Source organism: Maylandia zebra, linkage group LG16 (assembly GCF_041146795.1).
Source record: "Maylandia zebra isolate NMK-2024a linkage group LG16, Mzebra_GT3a, whole genome shotgun sequence".
Classification (NCBI taxonomy): Eukaryota; Metazoa; Chordata; class Actinopteri; order Cichliformes; family Cichlidae; genus Maylandia; species Maylandia zebra.
Window position 1 is genome coordinate 12,720,884 of NC_135182.1, and position 19,193 is coordinate 12,740,076.

The 19,193-nt window shown below is 41.5% G+C and overlaps 1 protein-coding gene across 3 annotated transcripts; it reads right to left on the bottom strand.

Annotated features, from left to right (window-relative positions):
- Nucleotides 1-205: 205 nt before the first annotated feature.
- Nucleotides 206-17,581, bottom strand: LOC106675603 (solute carrier family 22 member 4). Of its 3 annotated transcripts, none has more exons than XM_076874839.1 (11): nucleotides 17,094-17,581; nucleotides 15,955-16,173; nucleotides 14,768-14,871; nucleotides 7,196-7,350; nucleotides 5,434-5,494; nucleotides 3,937-4,063; nucleotides 3,757-3,857; nucleotides 2,562-2,776; nucleotides 1,670-1,852; nucleotides 1,337-1,472; nucleotides 206-690 (listed from the first exon to the last, which is right to left on the bottom strand). In XM_076874839.1, the coding sequence occupies exons 1-11, from the start codon at nucleotides 17,301-17,303 to the stop codon at nucleotides 588-590; spliced, it is 1,614 nt and encodes a 537-aa protein (XP_076730954.1). In that variant the 5' UTR covers nucleotides 17,304-17,581; the 3' UTR covers nucleotides 206-587. The 3 variants fall into 3 exon arrangements, with proteins under 3 accessions (XP_076730954.1, XP_014266028.1, XP_076730955.1); XM_014410542.3 differs by having other exon boundaries at nucleotides 5,323-5,494; XM_076874840.1 differs by lacking the exons at nucleotides 5,434-5,494; nucleotides 7,196-7,350.
- Between the last annotated feature and the right edge of the window lie 1,612 nt (nucleotides 17,582-19,193).

Sequence of the window (19,193 nt, forward strand, 5' to 3'; positions counted from 1 at the left end):
TCACTGGATGATTAGATATTTGCATTAACGCACAATTGAACAGGTGTACCTAACAAAGTGGCTGGTGAGTGCATACCCAGTGGCTAATTGCTATTTGTGTCTGAGCAGTTTTTAATGTCATTTTCTGATAATATGTCCTGCTGGACTGAACCAAGGACTGAACCAAAAAATTGCAATCTAGCAACAAAAATCTTCATCTGAAATGTATATTTTCTGATCTTTATTTCTTAAACACATTCACATTCATATGACTGACAATAACGTTTATCTCAAAGGCACGGGTGTTTTAAACGATGGAGGGAAAAACGCTAAACTAGACCTTCATCGTGGTAAACTTTTCCCCCCTTTGCTTTTAAAAGGTAAAAAAATTACACTCATTGTGTATTAGCTCCCCTTGCTCTGTAATGTGGAGAGAGAAGCTGCTATATTGCTGGAGATTCTACGGTTTCTCTCACAGTCTTTGAAGATGATGGAGACAGAAAACAGTACAACCATCTTGTCAGAATGGACTAAGGTCTTTTGTTTCACATTCTGTTGTTGGTGGTAGCGTTGGTGAAGGCAGCTTCATTCATTTCTGTGTCCGAGTCTTAAAAGCGCGTTGAACAGATGATCTCAGGCAGAGACGTTTGGTCTTTAGCTGATTTCATGTCATCCTTCTGGGGTGGCTTGAAGGCACATGGCCACCTGAATCTGGAAGCAGATGAAAAGAGCTGTGTCAGTACGGCTGATTCTTTGTGGCTTTTTTTTTTTTTTTGCCTTTTTTGTTTTATATGGAAAACACCAATATTTTCTACATATTGCTAGGTCCATATATATTTGGACACTGACAAGTTCTATTTTTTTACTGTTTTCTGAAACATGTTCCAAATATAGTTATATAATAGACATGGACATAATGTATAAACTCTCAGCTTTCATTTATGGGTATCCACATTCAAATTGGGTGAAGGGTTTAAGGGTTTCAGCTATTTAACAGGTGCTACCCTCTTTTTTAAAGGGACGAAAAGTAATTGGAGCCTTTGCTCAAAGGCTATTTCATTATGTCATTATCAATTAAGTAGATAAAACGCCCATCTGAGAAATTGCTAGAAAGACAGAAAGTGGTAAACACTGGTGGATGATCGCAGGATTGTGTTAAAATGCTTTCGTTCCTCACATTTGCAATGCTTTGTTCAGCCCATTGAATTAAAAATGAAAGTCTGCACTTCATCTGCATCTGAGTTGTTTCATTTACAAACCTATTGTGGTAATGTACAGAACATTAGCGCTTCAAATATGCCCCTGAAAACAGAACACAACCCTCAGTAAGAGCAGTCATAAGGTTGGACAGACTTACCTCTGAATTGCTTGCATCTGATCGATGGTGTCGGGAAGCGGCTCTCTAAAGGTCTCCGGAAGAAAAAAGCAGAGCACGACACTGACAAGTGAGAGAGAACCCACAAGCATCCACGGCAGGAACTCGTAGAACACAGCTGCGGACAAGACCAAAGCAGATTATACAAGATTAGTGAAGTCAGTCTTTGTCTGCTACAAACTGCATCACTAACCTGCAGGTCAGTTTACTAAGTTTAGAGACAGGTAGCTAAGCATTAAGGTTGTTGTTGTTTTTTAACTTATTTTCAACACACCAAGACTTCCCTTAAAGATAATCTGAACCCAAATATCTCACCCAGCTGCAGTAGGTATGGGGAAATAGAGGATCCCACTCTGGAGAGCATGGCACAGGATGACATCACTGTATTTCTGATGACTGTGGGAGAGAGCTCTCCAGTGAACATGTACAAAATGCCCGTGCCAACCAGAACACCAAATTTACCCAGCAGCACCAGGAACAGGGTGAGAGCTGGATGGCCTGGAGGGAGGGGAAAGAGCGTAAGCTTTTGAGGATGGAAACAAATTATTTAGAAACACTAACCAATAGTCAAAGAGCCTTCCCTCTCTTAAATGCCAGGCCAGATTTTCTATATATGTTATTTTCCAACAGCAGCATGCAGGTTGCAAACATTTAAGGCATATTTTACACATATTTTATAAATGCCCATGCTATACTATTGTTTGATCTGTGATTTTTGTCTGTTTTTTGGGGGTTATCATGCATAATAAAGCTTTTGAAGCTATAAATGACATGTTATTGTCGCGAAGTGAAAATCATAGTACACACACTTTTAGAAGGAGTACTAGGAGTATAAATGCACTATAACTTGGTCATTTTAGCCAAGTAGTTGGTGGTTGCTAGGCAAAATGTTGATGTCATAATATCTGATATAGATAAGAGCCTTTAAAGGCTTGCAGTGTACCTGTGTGTCAGTTTTGTGTATTATCTGATGAAGAGTGTTTTCGAGCACTACTGGCATATTGGCCCAGAGATGAACTTGTGACCTGTCCAGTCCTGCTTCTCACCAAAAAAGGCTCTTAAGAAAATCAAAGTTACTCTGGGGCTTGGCCAGACAAACAATTATGGGTTCAAAATATTTATTGTTTAGATGAATTAATGATTATGTTCACAAAGAGAGTGAGAAAAGTGCAACGGGGGAGTACTAGATTATAGTGGTCTCACTCACTGTGCAGAGTGACCTGGATGAGGAAGAGTGCTAGCGCCCCCAGCAGGGAGAAGCTGATAAAAGACAGGCGGCGGGAAAGCCTGCATGCACTTAGCCAGCTGACAGTGTATGCTGGTAGCTCAACAGCTGACAGCAAGAAGTAATTCAGGAAGGGGTTGCCATAGAGTGTAGACATATTGAATGACAACCCAGAATAGGTCACATGTGTAGAAAGCCTGCAAACAACAAGAGAACAAATTTAAAAAAAAAAGAGAGAGAGAAATTAAATCCTGTTAGCATCACTGAGACGCTGTAATATCGAATATATCAATAAACCAAAACGTGACGTAGAAACTTGTCCAGCTCACAATCTATCGCTATTCACAGGTTATGATTATTAAAACAGCAAATGTGATGTGAACCTTGACAACAATTTGCATGAAGACCCATTAGATCAGGGACGGCCACATACAGCCACATTGATCTGAACTGGGATGAACCAGGGAAGCACCTCTTTCGGTCAGTTCTGTACTAGTTCTGAAAAAACAGGAATTTCTCTATGTTTTGATTGTTATTGTTTACCTATTACTTAATTACTTGGGTGTTGTACGAATGACAACAGGGGGTGTCTCTTATCAGTAGAGAAAAATTGTAAAACTTAAAATACAGTTAAAAGTCCAAAATGTCTGCCATCATTCACATTTTATAAAGTCATCCAATGGGCCACATTGTAGTCTTTGCAGTGCCAATTCTGGCTCTGAGGCCTTATGTTTGACACCCCAGAATTAGATGTTCATTATATGTAAGTTTAGTTAAATTCTGAACAATTCTGTAGGAGGAGGAGTGAGTCTTGTGAATTCTTGAGGGGCAACTGGATGGATGATGGATGCTTCATTACAGGATGAGCAATAGCAGGGTCCGTCGGCTGGAATAGCTAAAACTGCAAAAAAATCAAGTTTTCATGAGAATGGCACTAAAGGAAAGGTCACTGACTGTTCAAAGGGTTCAAAATACATCCTGATGATGTCAGCATGTCCAAAGAGATGTTGGCGGCCACAGAAGTCACTAGTAATGTCCTCCCTAGTAACCTTTAAAACATGGATTACTTCCTTTTAATGTTCTTGCTCCGGAATAATGAAACTATCAATTATGCTATACTGTAGTTAGCAAGAAATCAGTTCCTGAGAGCACCTGCAGAGGAGAAGGTTCAACTCACCAGAGAAACCAAAGTATGAGTGTGACACTTCGAATGCTTTTGGCCTTTAGGAGGTCCAGGAAATTGAGGGTCTCAGCCTTCTTGCTATCAGACTGTTGAACCTACAGTGACAGAGAAACGTCATTGCAGTGGCCACAATAGTTTACAGTGTGGAACAAAGTTGATGTCAGAAGCCCTTACATTTGCAGAGAGGAAGATAACAGGAGGAGCTTCCACTCCGTTCTCCAGAGCCGCTGACCTTAACAAGCGTTCTGCTTCTTGCAAACGGCCTTTAGACACTAGCCAGCGAGGAGACTCTGGAATCAGCCTGGTGGACAGACAGACACAAATCTAGATTGTCTGCAGTTCATCAGTCAAGTCATCACTTAGGTGAAAACACATCTACCTGAGTAGACGGAGACAGTGTTAATTATTCATTAAGTTGCTGTTGAAATATATAAGTTCAGAATTTATCTCAGAACAATAAGAACACCTGTAAAATTAGTGAAAATCTACTCCAAATAGGTGTAGATGGCATAGTCACGCTAAAGAAAGGTATAAAGTTTCACTTCAAACACGCATTTAGTGTTTGCTTAGTTGATCCACAGTAGAAATACAACATCCATGCTGAAAATAAATGAGCAGGAATGTGTGCTAGACGTCAGCGGGTTTGTCTTGAGTCTACAATCCTGTTTGCAGTATTCATGATCAGGATCTGAGCTGGGGCAATGAGGGTCCACTCCGTTGGTAGATAATGTGATCAGAAGGTCACATTCATTATAATATTTGCAACCGAGTGTGAAGTGGCTGGGATGACTGAGACCATGCTTCAGTTCCATTTTGGTGGTTGTTTGTCTTCAAACTAACTATTGCTTTCTTTGGGTATTTCTCAATCTAGAATACAAGTGATGGGAACATGGACTATGAGATGGACAAGTGCATTTGTGTGGGCTCACTTGTAAAATGTGTGTTATGTCAGGTCTTTGTAGTGAACAGAGAGTGGAGCCAGAAGACTTTGGTTTACCAGTTTATCTATGTTTGCACCTTCAACTATGAAAACAAGTGTGACTGAAAGAATGGGTAAGAATACAAACACACCAAACCCATTTTCTGAACTTTAAAGGGTTTGCCCCCTTTAATGATCTCATACAGCAAAATCCAGTTTTGCAGAAATGAGCATCTAACATGGCCTTCTAGGCATGCCCAGCATGAAGGAGACCTAGAGAGATTACATATCTCTTTTGTCTCAGGTTCCCCCAACAAGGAAGCAAAAGGACATCTGGATGAGTGGAAGAAAGTGATGGATGGATGGATGGATGGATGGATGGATGGATGACGAACAGACACTAAGGTACACATTTAGCTTAATGTTGGTGTTAAGCATCAGTGTTGGACAATCGTACATGTTTTTGGTCAGAAAGAAAAATCTCATGATAGGCAATGAAAATGACCTAAAATACTTTTTACACTGAAGCGCATTTACACAAATTCCTCAACATTCTGTCTATCGCACACTCTCCATTAAGTCTAACTATGAAAATGTCACCAGCAAAAAAAAATCTTGATAGTGTAGTGAGGTCATTTTACCACCAGAGGGGGAGGCTGGCCAGCCCAGGCAGGGCCATTAACAGCGACAGGTGTTTCCAGTTTCTGAGCAAGTAGGCAGTAGCAGGAAGCAGCATCATACCAAATACATACATGAAAGGTAAACACATGCTGGCGTAGAGAACTCTAGATGAGCCAGCGAGGATCTCTGAACCTGTGGAGAAATTTCACAAGAGGGCAGAAGTTGTTTTTGTTTTTTGTTTTTGTCTGTCCCGTTTGGCTCTTTTGCCATCAGAATTATTGTCTAAAGGCGAAGAAAGATGCCCAACGGATTTACTTTACCAAATGGACCATCCCAGCCTTGCCGTAATGGTCCATTTGATTCACTTTTTATTGTTTATTTTATTTTCACTTGCTAAATACGGGACAGATTTGATTGGGGAAAAGAAAGGGGAGAAAGAAAGAGGGAAAGAAAAACAGCGGGGAAGAGGGACGTGGATAAAGGGCAAAAAACAAAAACCAACAAAATAAGCAGACAAAAAATACATGTCACGGCGGGGTGCGCCGGTGTGAAGAATGAGGTAGACCCAAGAGCAGACACGGTGGAGACAGAACTAGGTTTCCAAAATAAGGCAAGCCTTTATCGTGGCTGAAGGCATAACAAAAACACTAGGGAACACTGAAACTGGGAAAACTAAGAAGACAGAGAACACTGTGTAATCTAAAAAGGCTAAGACACTCTGTGAAGGAACTATGGAAAAACTATAAACACAGAGTAACTAAGCAGGCTATGAAACACAGTGTCACATAGGGGAAACTACGAAAATACAAGATGAGGATAACAGACGATCTGACACTGACACAAAGACACACTGGGCTTAAATACACTGAGGAAGTCATCAAGGAATTAGAGACAGAAGGGGAACACAGCTGGGAGGAATAAGACCTTAATGAGACAGGGGGAACAAAGCTAGAAACTCTGACATAAGACAGGAACATGAACCTTCAGAGTAAAACAGGAAACAGGACACCACTAAACAAAGATGCAGACACGACACAGAGAGACAGACTAGACACTGAACTAAACCTGCAATAAACATGAGAACAAAAAACCTACGAACTAATCCCTAAACAAGAATAACTGAAACATAGAGTCATAATCATCATTATCATCATAATAAGAAAAGAATCCAAAATGCAAAAACACACCAAAACATAACAACTCAAAATACTGAACCGTGACAATACATATATCAATCACCTGGATCACCTGTTGAGAAAGAAAAAAGAGAAAACAAGCAGAAGAAAAAAAAGAGCAACATAATAAACAACATCACAATGATCTATGGGAATATAACAGTAAATACTAAATATTAAACATTATTGTGCAGCACGTAAGATCGACAGCGCACAGTGTGCTTTGAGGTAGGAGCCAAAAAGGGTGTAGTTTGTGTGTGTGAGCACCCGTGTGTACACCTGTGAGCATGAGCGCGCTTGTTTTTAAAAGGTTCCTTCATGTAATGATCTGCTATAGGGTGTGGGGGGCCACAGCCCCGTCCACCAGGGCATGAAGCAGGTATGGAGGAGATCAAAACTCCAGACATCCAGAGGCCCCCAGAACACAAGAGACCAACAGAGGGGCAGCTGCGCCACTGTCCCAGAAAGAGCTGAGAAGAACCCCAGATGAGGGGTCACTCAGCAGCCGTGGAGCAGAAGCCGGGGGGGGGGGGGGTTGCAGTGACGTGCCTGTGAGCTCCGCCGGCAGCCAGTTGTGCCAGAGTGACCGAGCCCCAGGCCGAGAGGCAGAAGTTGTTGATTAAAAGGTTTATTTTTCAATGAGATTTGATTAAGAAAGCAGCAGTACAGCATGCAGCCAGTGGAAAGTAGTATCCTGAAAACAAGAGAACACACTTACCCAATACAAACAGAACTATGTAGCTGGTGAGCTGACCCATGCCAACCATGAAGAAAAGCACAGCGAAGACGGCCCAGGACTGAGCAAATTTCAAAGCAAGGCTGAAGATACTAAGTGTGGCAATCGCACCAAAGAGAACAGGCTTCCTGCCAAACCTTTAGCACAAATACAACAAAAGCGCAATCAGCCACATGAGCACATATGTTCTTCTTTTTATATATTTATGTTTTTGGTTTTTTAAACGGAATAAAGCATTAGCAGCTAGCATGACCACTATCCAAGAACGCAACATATTTTATTTGGTACAGTGTGAGTGTTACACCACTCCAGGACAACTTGGTGTAAACAGCAGAACCGAGTTTATTTGGGTACTTCAGAACCGTGGCTTTCACATACAGAGCCCAAAAATACACTCTTCTTCTTTTCCTTTTTCGAACATAGTTTTTCTTTTTTCGTGACTGCCCCCTACTGGTGGAAAAACATGTAGCAGCCAAAAATCCAAACATATAGTTGAATAACACAAATACCAACAGATTTATGCAATGTTTTGGACATATTTTAGCTTTACACTTTACCAAGTGCTACATTCCTCCCATGCTAAATAAATGTTGTCCCAACATTGAGGAAACATGACAATAAGAAACAAAAATAAACAACTATACTTCTCTTTTCCTTGTGACAACGTAGAGATGGCGTAAGTCGGAATAGGATTTAGCAGTGCTTTAAGATCACTTTCATGATGCACTATTGGACCTCAGGTGACAGAATCACATGTTACTCTCTTACCAGATAAGCATCGGCTTATAACAATGCTGAGTTGTTTCCAACAGTCCACATACAATTATTACCCTCTAAGACATTACTATCACTTTATCACGTGCTCCGGAGCTTATCAACTTAGATAGTAACCATTTAATCACAATTAACCTCATCAAACATAACGATCCAATGTCTTACGCTACCATCCCAAAAGTATCAAATACTTGTGTCACCATATTGGTAAGGCCTTGTAAGTCCCCATACATTTTTGAAAAGTAACATCATTTAAATTCAAAAAAACTCTTTCACAGTTCAATAATAACTAACTGGCACATAAGCTGCATAGTAAGGCATCTGTAGAGCTGCCCAAGGTACTCCAAACTGGTCATAGAATGGCGGTGCTGCTGCACTGGCATACAATGGGTTAACACTGTGACCAATTGCTCTTTGAACTGGTTGGCCAAACGCATCATAAGTCAATATTTTCCGTGGACATCTCTCCCTCTGAGATCTTCTCGGCTGCGGTTCCGACAGTTCTGGGTTCATTTCACTGGGCTGACCTGGCGAAGCAACAGTGTCTGATGATGCTGAGGTGTCATGTTCAGCGTTACCTTGTCCATTCACCATTTCTACTTGAAACTCTTCAGCATCCACTCTAAGCTCCGTGCTCTTTCGCTGAAGGTCCTGGTCCAGTTCAGTAGCAGGTGCAGACACCATTAAATCCCCTTGAGGCTGACAGTGGTGGTGCCTCACTCTCTGAGACCAATACTGTTCTTCATCATCTGAGCTCTCTATATGGTTCGATGCGTCTTGTAGGTCTCTTTGTTTTTGTGTCTGTGTAGTGTGGCTTCGTTCAGTTCTTGTTATTGTGGGAAGCGGTAATGCATTACAGGGCATTAACATGTTGCGGTGGAGGATACGGCCTCGCCCAGCACCACGCTCCGGCTTAACCTCATAAACAGGGCTGTTTTCCCCCTTTTGAGAGATCACTATGTGAACTTGATCCTCCCAATAGGAGCGTAACTTTCCCGGGCCTCCCCTCTCTGACATGTTCCTGACAAGTACCCTGTCCCCAGGTGAGAGTACAGCACTTTGTCTCTTCAGGTCATAATGTGATTTCCCTCTTGCCAGAGTCTTTTTAATGTTTCTGGATGCAATGTCATATGCTTCTTTCATTTGTTGTTGCCATTTGTGAGCATAATCCTCATATGATTTGCATTTGTTCGTCTCACTCAGTCCAAAAATTACATCAATAGGGAGACGTGGATGTCTACCAAAGAGTAAATAAAAGGGCGAGTACCCTGTCGAGTCACTAGTTGTGCAATTATAGGCATGCACAACTTTGTTTACATAGTCACTCCAGTTTCCTTTCTTTTCCTCATCCAGGGTCCGGAGCATTGACAGCAAGGTGCGATTAAACCTTTCCACTGGGTTCCCCTGTGGATGGTAGGGTGTGGTCTTTGAATTGGCTATTCCTGTGTACTTCTGCAGCTGTTTGAATAAATGGTTTTCAAATTCTCTGCCTTGATCGTGATGTAATTTACCAGGAAAACCAAATTTCAAGGAAAAGTCATTAAAAATTTTGTCTGCTGCTGTTTTGCCAGATTTGTTGCGTGTAGGGTAGGCTTGAGCAAACTTGAAGTTGTCCTGTAACACTAAAATATACTCATACCCTCCCCTGCTCTTTTCGAGATGGACATAGTCTATTGAAACCATTTCAAAGGGTGCAGTAGCCGGCACGTGACACATGGGGGCCCTACACTGAACTGTAGGTTTTTTCTGAATATTACATTTGCACACCTGTGTGATGAAAAACTCAATATCTTTGTACATATTCGGCCAATAAAACCTACTCCTTGCCAAATTCATCACACGGTCCACCCCCAAGTGACCCATTTCGCAGTGAAGGTGTTTGTACACCAGTTCTTTGTGCGATTCCGGAATCACAATCTGAGTGTAAGTCACAGTCTTTCGTATCAGCAACCCGTCATCTGAGATAAACAGCTTTTTCCACTCGTGTAGTAGCTGTTTTCCTGTAGGGGTTTTGAGCGCTGATGTCTTGTCAAGACTCGCACCAGTACTCTTTAAGTTAAGAACATAAGCTATGGCAGGGTCCTGCTTTTGAGCTTGCAATAGCTCCTGCGTTGTGATCCTCACATCTGGCAGATTTTCTGTAAGTATTTTGTTTACTTCTGGATTGCATGTTATGGCTGATATCCAATCCAGTTGTTTGTCTTCCTGTGTTTCAATGGCATTCAGTACTGCGCTTAACACTTCAGGCGAACACAGCTCAGTACATTCTGACATGTATGAATCCATACTAGAAGGTGTTCTGGACAAAAAGTCTGCATCAACGTTACTTTTTCCGGGTCGGTATTTCAGTGTTATGTTAAAATCAGCCAGCTCGGAAACCCATCTGTGCCCTGTTGCATTCAGTTTAGCTGTGCCTAAAACATAGGTTAAAGGGTTGTTATCACTGTACACTGTCACTGAGGGAGCATAGAACAAATAGTCTCTAAAGCACTCAGTCACAGCCCATTTTAGTGCCAAAAACTCAAGTTTCCCTGAGTGCCACCTGTAGTTCCTCTCAGCTTGTGTTAATGTTCTTGACCCATATCCAATGACTCTTAATTTACTGTCCTGCCTCTGATACAAAACTGCACCAAGGCCTTCTTCTGAAGCATCGATGTGCAGAATGAAGGGTTCCTCAAACTTAGGATAAGCCATCACAGGTGGATTAGTCAAAACATCCACCAAATAGTCTAGTGCTTTTTGGTGGCTGTCACTCCATATGATTTTTTGGGTGGGTGCAGCACTGTTTGGGTGTGGTCAACTGAGAGTAAATCATATAGGCACTTTGCATGTCTTGAAAAATCTTGTACATAGCTTCGGTAGTATCCTAAAAATCCTAAAAGCTTTCTCAGCTCTTTAATGTTTGTTGGTGGGTTGTCCTTCAAAGCTCGTACTGCTTGTACCTCTTTGTCATCCATTTTGTAGCCGTCTGCTGAAATGATTTTGCCCACATAGCGGACCTCATTTTTAAACAAGTCACATTTATCAGGTCTTAGTTTTACTCCCCAAGCCCGCTGACGTTTGAGAACTGATCTCAAATCTTCAATATGCTGTTCAAATGTTTGACTGTACACCAAAACATCATCTAAATATGGAGTGCATATTTTGTCCCTCAAGCCTTCCAAACTTTCCTCCATGCTCCGCTGGAAAGCTGCAGGTGCATTGGTGAGTCCAAATGGGATTCTATTCCATTCATACAGCCCCCAGGGTGTTGTGAAGGCGGTATATTATTTTGAGTCTTCGCTGATTTCACCTTGATAGTACGCTTTGCCTTGGTCAAGCACACTAAACCACCTATTGCCGCCAAGTCCATCAAGGATTTCCTGTATTCGTGGAATAGGGTGTCTGTCTGGAATGGTCTTTTTATTGAGGCCCCTATAATCAACACACAGTCTCAGGCCTCCATCCCGCCTCCTCACACACACTATTGGAGAGGCATATGGTGAGGTTGATTTGTGAATAAAGTCTTTTTTTAACAAGTCCTGAATGTGACTTTTTACTTCATCATAGAGAGCACGTGGGACCGCATTATAGGATTTGGCTACAGGAATCTGATCAGTGAGTTTGATATCCATTTTTAAATTTTTTATGTAACCAACTTCCTCTTTGTGTTTAGCAAATGCGCCTGACTCCTCCCTTAACATTTCCAAGACAACTGCCTGTTGTTCTGTGTTAAGGTGGCCCAAATTGACAGGTGGTTCCCAAGGCTCTTCTGCTGAGCTAGGTGGGTTCTGATTGTCTTTTTCTACAATCGAGCCTATCTGAGCTTCTTTGAGATTTACAGGATAACTATGTGTTACCCTCTCTATGTTACCTAGAAGGGTTTTAGGTGGCAGCACAATGTCATGTTTGGTAGCATTAGTAACATAGATATTGACTTTGCGGGTACTGCCTGATACAGACAGCAACTGGCAGTTAGATTTCAGACCCTCATCTAAAGACAAGTTTTCATCTGGCTCAAAAAGCATTTCACTTTTTACCTTTAGGTCTGTTTTGATGGAACAACTAACGCCGTACATTTGTCCACTCGGTACGACAATAGCTTTGCGTCCTGATCTGATAGGATAAGTAACTATCTCGCTACTGGTGGTGTGGACAAGGTTCAACAGTGCTTCTGCTTTGCTTGATCCTACTCTTAGAGAGTTTCTGAGTAAAGACAAGCTTTCACTGGACTGAGTAGTGTCTTTTTTTATCAGTTCCTCAATAGCATTAAACCCTATTATTGGTTTTTGCATCACATCCTGACTTACTAGGATTGGAACCCGAACCTCATTCTGAGCTACAGCTTTTCCTCTCGAATCACAAAGGCTAAGGCTAACTTCTACCCAACCCTGGAAAGGGACTTCAGATCCATTTACAGCTCTCAAGTCTAAAAGTTCATCCTTACTTAGTAAATCGCTGATGGGGTGAACTTCTAAGTGAGGTAAATTGTCTGATTTCCAGCATGCACTCATTATTGAAACTTGGGCTCCCGTGTCCCACAGTGCCTGTGTTTTGCAGTTATTCATTCTACACCATACTAGACACTTTCTGCGCACGAGCTGTGCTACTTTTCTTTTTTTGGTACTTAAATTTAACACGTTTGGGGGTTGGTTCCTAATTTTAGGATTTCCTGAGTCAGTTGGTGATGCTAGGGATAAGCTTTGGGCCTTGGGAATGTTATCACATTGGGACATTGGTGGTAAAGCTGTGGCTTGTCCCGCAGTCACAGCCCCGCCCAGTTTTCCTGCTTCTGAGCTCCCCTTACTTTACATCCCTTTGCCCAGTGAGAGTCACTGCCACATTTGAAACAATGGTCACAGTCCCTGTTTTCTTGTTGACATGCAGAGCATCGCCTTTTTGGTCTCTGAGCTGCCTTTCTGTACGCCCTGACTTGTCTACCACCATCACCACTTCTATCTCGTTGGACAGTTTGCACTAGTGAAGCTACCTGTCCTGTGAGTTCCCTAATTGCTGAGTTACTTTCCTCAATTTTTGCAAATAAGGAGTTATCTTTGAGGGTTTTAGCCAGTTTTGTGTCAGGCTGGCTTGTGCGGGGATCAGTAAGCGCTACATTCTGCTCAACTACATTTAGTCCTGTTCTAAATGACCTGTGGGCTTTTGCCTTTAATGCTCTCTCACTTTCATTGTACTGGGCTGTTTGCATTTTCATTAATAAGAGTTCATCGCTACAGTTTTCATCCTGCAAATATGCTCTCATTTCTGCTCTGACATTGTCATTTAGAAGACCCGTTCTAATGGACTGAAAACATTGACTTTGAACAAGTTCTTTGTTATACTTTAGGCTAGACTGGGTGCGCTCAGATGCGAAAAGGATTTTTTGACGCAAATCCAGCACTCTAATCAGGAACTCAAGTGGTGTTTCATTTGCCCCCTGTGTAGCTTTGGTTAATTGCTGGTACAGTACTGTTGCATCCGTTTCTGCATAATGGGCTTTTAGAACTTGTCTCAGGCTGGTCAATGTGAGATCTTCTTTCCCTTCCAAATAGCTCCTTAGTTTTAACCCAGGACTGATGGCACGTATGACAGCTTCAGAGTAGCCCGTTTTTAAGCCGCTTTCCATCTGGTGCTCTAAGCTACTGAAACTCAGCGTGTCTTTAGCTGTAGACTCACCCACATGTCCACTTATCCTGAAGTCTTTTCTGAATCCACCTGATGAAACATTACAGCAGCTGTTGCCAATACAGTCTCTCCCCTTGCGCTGTGTTTCGCCGTCCAGCGACGTCCTCATGGCCACCTGCTGCTCCGCTGATGTCCCTTGAGCCGCCTGATGCTCTAGCGATGTCATCGGCCCTGTCCGCTGCTCCGGAGGTGCCCGCGCCGCTGCCAGTTGCTCCTCGTGCACAGCCTCCACCGTCATCTCCGCTCTGTCTGAAGATGAAGACCGGACCACCGCTCCTGCGCCGACAGCCGCTGACCGCGCCTCCACCAGCAAAACCAGCACATCATTTAGCTCCAGAAGCACCGACATGCCTTCATCCTCTCGCTGTAAAAGCTCTTCTCGTTCACAAAACTGGCTAATAAGCTTAACGAGAGCTCTGCGAGATTTGCTTTGTATTTCTTTGCTGCCCTTTTCTGTAATATTACATAGTTCACATACTCTGAGCAGTTCTTCCAAAGAAAGTCCACATAACTTCTGCTCCAATTCCAACAAAAAATCTTCACGGTTCACAGACATGCTTGAAAGATAACTAAGACGAGTAAAACTCTCTCAGTGTATCCGACCGGAGAAAACACAGTTTCCGTGGCATTAGCTAGACTGTCGCAATCCGTTAGCATTAGCTCCTTTGCTCTGTCACGCTCCTTTACTGTGTTCCTCTGTGTGAAGTAGTCCCAAAAACTATCTCGGTGGAACCTCCAAAATGTTACACCACTCCAGGACAACTTGGTGTAAACAGCAGAACCGAGTTTATTTGGGTACTTCAGAACCGTGGCTTTCACATACAGAGCCCAAAAATACACTCTTCTTCTTTTCCTTTTTCGAACATAGTTTTTCTTTTTTCGTGACTGCCCCCTACTGGTGGAAAAACATGTAGCAGCCAAAAATCCAAACATATAGTTGAATAACACAAATACCAACAGATTTATGCAATGTTTTGGACATATTTTAGCTTTACACTTTACCAAGTGCTACATGAGCTAGCTCACAGCTAACTAGCAGACATGTTTTAATGAAAAACATTGCATTTATGCTAACTTTAGAGACTATAACTTTAGAGAATTGTTGAACTGTAAATTTACCGGTCAGATAGCTGTCCAGAGAGGAAACAGCCACAAAGTCCTCCCAGAAAGTAGATGAGAGAGGTCAGTAGCTGTTTCCACCGGTTGCCACACACAAGGTTAAACTAGAAGACAAGGAAAACATATAGATATCCTGGGGTCATTCTAGACCCAACATTATCCTTCAAGAGTCACATAAATAAAGTGTCCCAGGTACTTAAATTTAATAATGGAAATTTTAATCATATACGTAATAATTTAAATATGAATGTTGCAAAAACTTATTTTTACTCAATGATCATCTCTCATATGGACTATTGTTTGACGTCCTGGTCACTTGCTTGTCCAACAACACTTAAAACTATTGAAAACATTTATAAAAAGTTTAAAACTACTTGACAAAAAACCAACTTCCCACCACCACTGTCATGTGTTAAAAAAAAACATAAATTACTGAACTTCAATAACTTAGTGAAACTTAAAAGATTGTGTTTAATTAATATATAAAGTCTTACACTCCCTTGCTCCACCACCACTAAAGCAGTTCATTAGGCATAAAGAAAGCTCAGACAGGACCACTCAAGCTACAATCTGAGGAGACTTGTTTATACCCTACAGACGGACAGCATTTGGGCAGAACGTCCTCTCTGTTAAGGGAGGCCATCTGTGGAACAGTCGTCCTCAACCAGTTAGAGAATGCTCTACACTCAATTTGTTTAAGGCAAAGGTTAAAAACGGGTTATGGACAAATCAAGTGTGTGATCATGTATGAGTTGTATAGTTTTAATGTTTTATTTGGGAACAGAATGGTGTGTATGTGTGAGTTTGGTGATGGAGTTTTTATTATGAATGAATGATGAATTTTTATGAATTATTATGTCTATTTTTTTTTATGTTTAAGGACAACAGATGGAAATTAGCCTTTGGCTATAATCTGGCATGTTTACATTCATGTCATTTTTTTTTTACATTTATGTTCATTAACATGCACTGTCCTAAATAAATAAATAAAATAGATATTCTGAAGCAGGCATAAAAACATAAAATATCGAACGCGTACACTGGAATATAAAGCAAACAGGCGAATGTAACCTGCAACTGGAAGGGGACTCAGCAAGCTCGCAGGCCACTATATAATTTAACCAGGAAGTCCTTTGTGATCCAGGGAGACTTGGATCTGAACAATATCATTTAGACAGTAACAGTACCTCAGTGACTACAGTCGACTCGTAGTGCTCTGTGCTGTAGATCCATCCATCTTTGCACTCCTCCTGCTTCAGGCTGGACAGCATGACCCCTGCGCTTGCTCCGAGTGCAGAATAGTTGTAGATCTGGCCTAGGTTGGGTCTGATTCCCAGCTCAGACAGGTTTTGCACCAGGTCCAGCTCATACCGGCTACAACTGCTTCTTTCCAGCTGCCCGGCCACCTGTTGAGCAGGAAACAATATATTTGTTATTGCCAACTTGCACTGCAGCAGCAGGGAGGTGACATGTGCCAGAGCAGGCTACATCAGTTCAGGTTAGACCAGTTCTGACAAAAGTGAGGATCACAGCTGGATCCAGAGCACCGATATAAAGTAAAGTTTCACATTGCCTTCACATTGTGTGTGTATATATATATATATACACACACACACACACACAATGTGAATGCTTAAACTTTTATTGTTAAATTGTTATTATTTTCTTTCCTCTACATTTATGCATCAGCACAATTTCAATTATTGTCTGGTGTGACATAACAGCAACAGCAGCCACACGCCCCTGCTGTAGTTTTTCATTGTTTTACTGTGAGAGATCTGAGCGCTCCGTCCACCCTTGTCTCATTGCTGATAACAGTTTTCATTGAGAACAGCTGAGAACGAAATCTTGCATGTGTAGCTTCTTAAATATCAGTTTCACTGCTTTGCGAACAATAGTTACTTTACCTCCTCTGTGCTGATATGTGTGTGGGAGTTGAAGAAAAATGAACAAACGTGAGGACAACATGTTACTGACAAAGTAACCGTCATGAGCTTGTGCAGTGCAAGAGACCAGCAGGGGTAAATGACTTGGATATCTTGTTGCAGATTTAGGTGAGCTGACTGTTTTAGTGCGAGGCTCTCTCACGCTTATATTACAACAAAGTAATTCAACTACAGCTGCAAACAGCAGAGGAGCAGTGGGCAGAATAAAGGGCTTTTGTCATGTTTGTTAGCAGCAACCATCAGACCCACAACAACTGTGTAAACAGGTAAAATTCATCTGCACTGACAGAAATGACACAGATGACTATAAAGATTGTGTGTGAATGAGTGATTGTTTTTGACTACTCTGTGAATTACATCCAGAATCATTCAGTTCTTACCTGCAGTGGGATGCTGGCCTGCATCCAGTCCTGGCTCAGGTTCCTGTGTGCTGGGATGTAACACTGGTGTGGGGGGGTAGCCAGCAGAAAGATGACAGACAGGATGTTGTACCCGGCAGGAAGACAGGTGACACACAGCAAAAAGAAGACTTTCATCTGAAACCGGCCCCACGTCCCAAGAAATGAGATGGATGCCTCATAATCCTGCATTTTACTGGCCTCTGTTGTATTCTAGTTCACTCTGCTTCTTACTTCTCAGCCTTTAGTGTATTGTCACTGAAGAAATTCAGTCACAAATGAATAAAAAAACATTAATACTGTCACAATAATGTGCATACAAGTGGTAAAAAAAAATACCAATAAGGAGGCCAAATTAAAATATGTGCAAATCACTTGTGTTGCGTCAAAGAGAAAAAATCCTCAGCTACTGCTGCATTGAGTGCAATATATCGTGGCTGACTTGATAGAGTTATTGTCAGTGTAGTATCAGTGTCAGCTTCCGTCTGGAGGAGCTCGCTGCTGCTTCAAAACTTTTATCCCTGGCAAGAAAAAAGAACTCCACCTCTAACTCCTCTCATTCTCCTCCTTAAAAATCTGACTTCACATTGAAGCTACTCATGACAACTCATCATACCAGAGAGAGAGAGAGAGAGAAAGCAGGCAGCTGAGGAAGAGACAAAGTGCCTGTTTTACAGGTGAAAGGTCTAAGCAGAGCGAGTGCAGCATTTAGACAGTTGCAATTTATTCTTCTTTTTTTTTTTAAATCAGGTTCTTTGGTTCAGGACATTCAATTTGAAATAATAAAAAAACACACTACATTAACTCTCTGAGCACTAGGTTATTATCAGTGATGATCCTGACTCTAACCATGTTTTATCAAATTTGTAATTTGTTGTTGCTACTTTTTGTGTGTCTCCAAGTACAGGGTTAGGGTTTCGCCTATTGTCATCAAACCAGATGACTTACAGTGCCAGATGGTCTCTTTGAGTAGGTTGTTTTTAAGATTAACTGTAAATATTACGTAAAAAAAAAAAAAGAGAGAAGTTGAACGATTTAATGACTCTGGTGTTTGTCAGTCCACAGTAAAGCTGCTGATTGCTGTTCTTCATAGATGCCCTGCAATGTTACCGAACAGTAACATTGATGAACCTCAGAAACATGTGGCACAGTTTGAATTTGCAACAGAACATCTGTTCTCTTCAACATGTTTTCTTCAACACTTCTGGGATTCATTGTTCTAAAGCAAGATGCCCACACATCCCAACACAACAAAGGGACTATCAGGTCCTGAGGACCATCGCTGGAGCAATCAGAAAACACAAGCAATCCAAACAGTGACAAATGACCATCTGCAGGCATCCTGACCTCAGCAAGAGCCTGGCAGGTATCGGTCAACCTCGAACAGCAGCTGAAGTTCCCTGATCACCCTGCAACCAGACGTTTTTGTCTGGTTTCATCTGTCTGAATCAGATGAGCAATCCGTGTTTCTGGAGCTTGTGCAAAGCTGCTGAAAGAAAGCTCTCCAAGGACACTGGACTGATCACCAGCTGTGAGTAGACAGGATGGTGAGCAGTGTTGGTCAAGTTACTTGAAAAAAGTAATCAGTAACTAATTACTGATTACTCCCCCCAAAAAGTAATCCCGTTACTTTACTGATTACTTATTTTCAAAAGTAATTAATTACTTAGTTACTTAGTTACTTAGTTACTTTTTAAAAACACGATTTACAACCTGAAGAGGTGATAAAGTGATAGATCTGTCAGCCCAATTCTACTTTTTCTACATAATCCATCATACAAAATGTAATCAAATGGAAAAGTCTCTTTTTTTAACTTGTTTTATCAGTTTTAATCTTTTAACTTTATGCATCAAGCAAAACATTTAATTATATGCAACATTCTCTGACTTGAATAAATTAGTTTAACATTTAAACCTATTTTCTACACATTCCAGCACATAAAATAAAATATTTTTTGTGTTTTCACTCACTCTTTCAAACAGATGCAAGTAAAACACAGCAGAAAATAAATAAAGTCAAAGACTCAGCGGTCCTTTTGCTCTATTTTCACCTGTAAAGCAGGAGCAGGGTAGGCGGAGGGT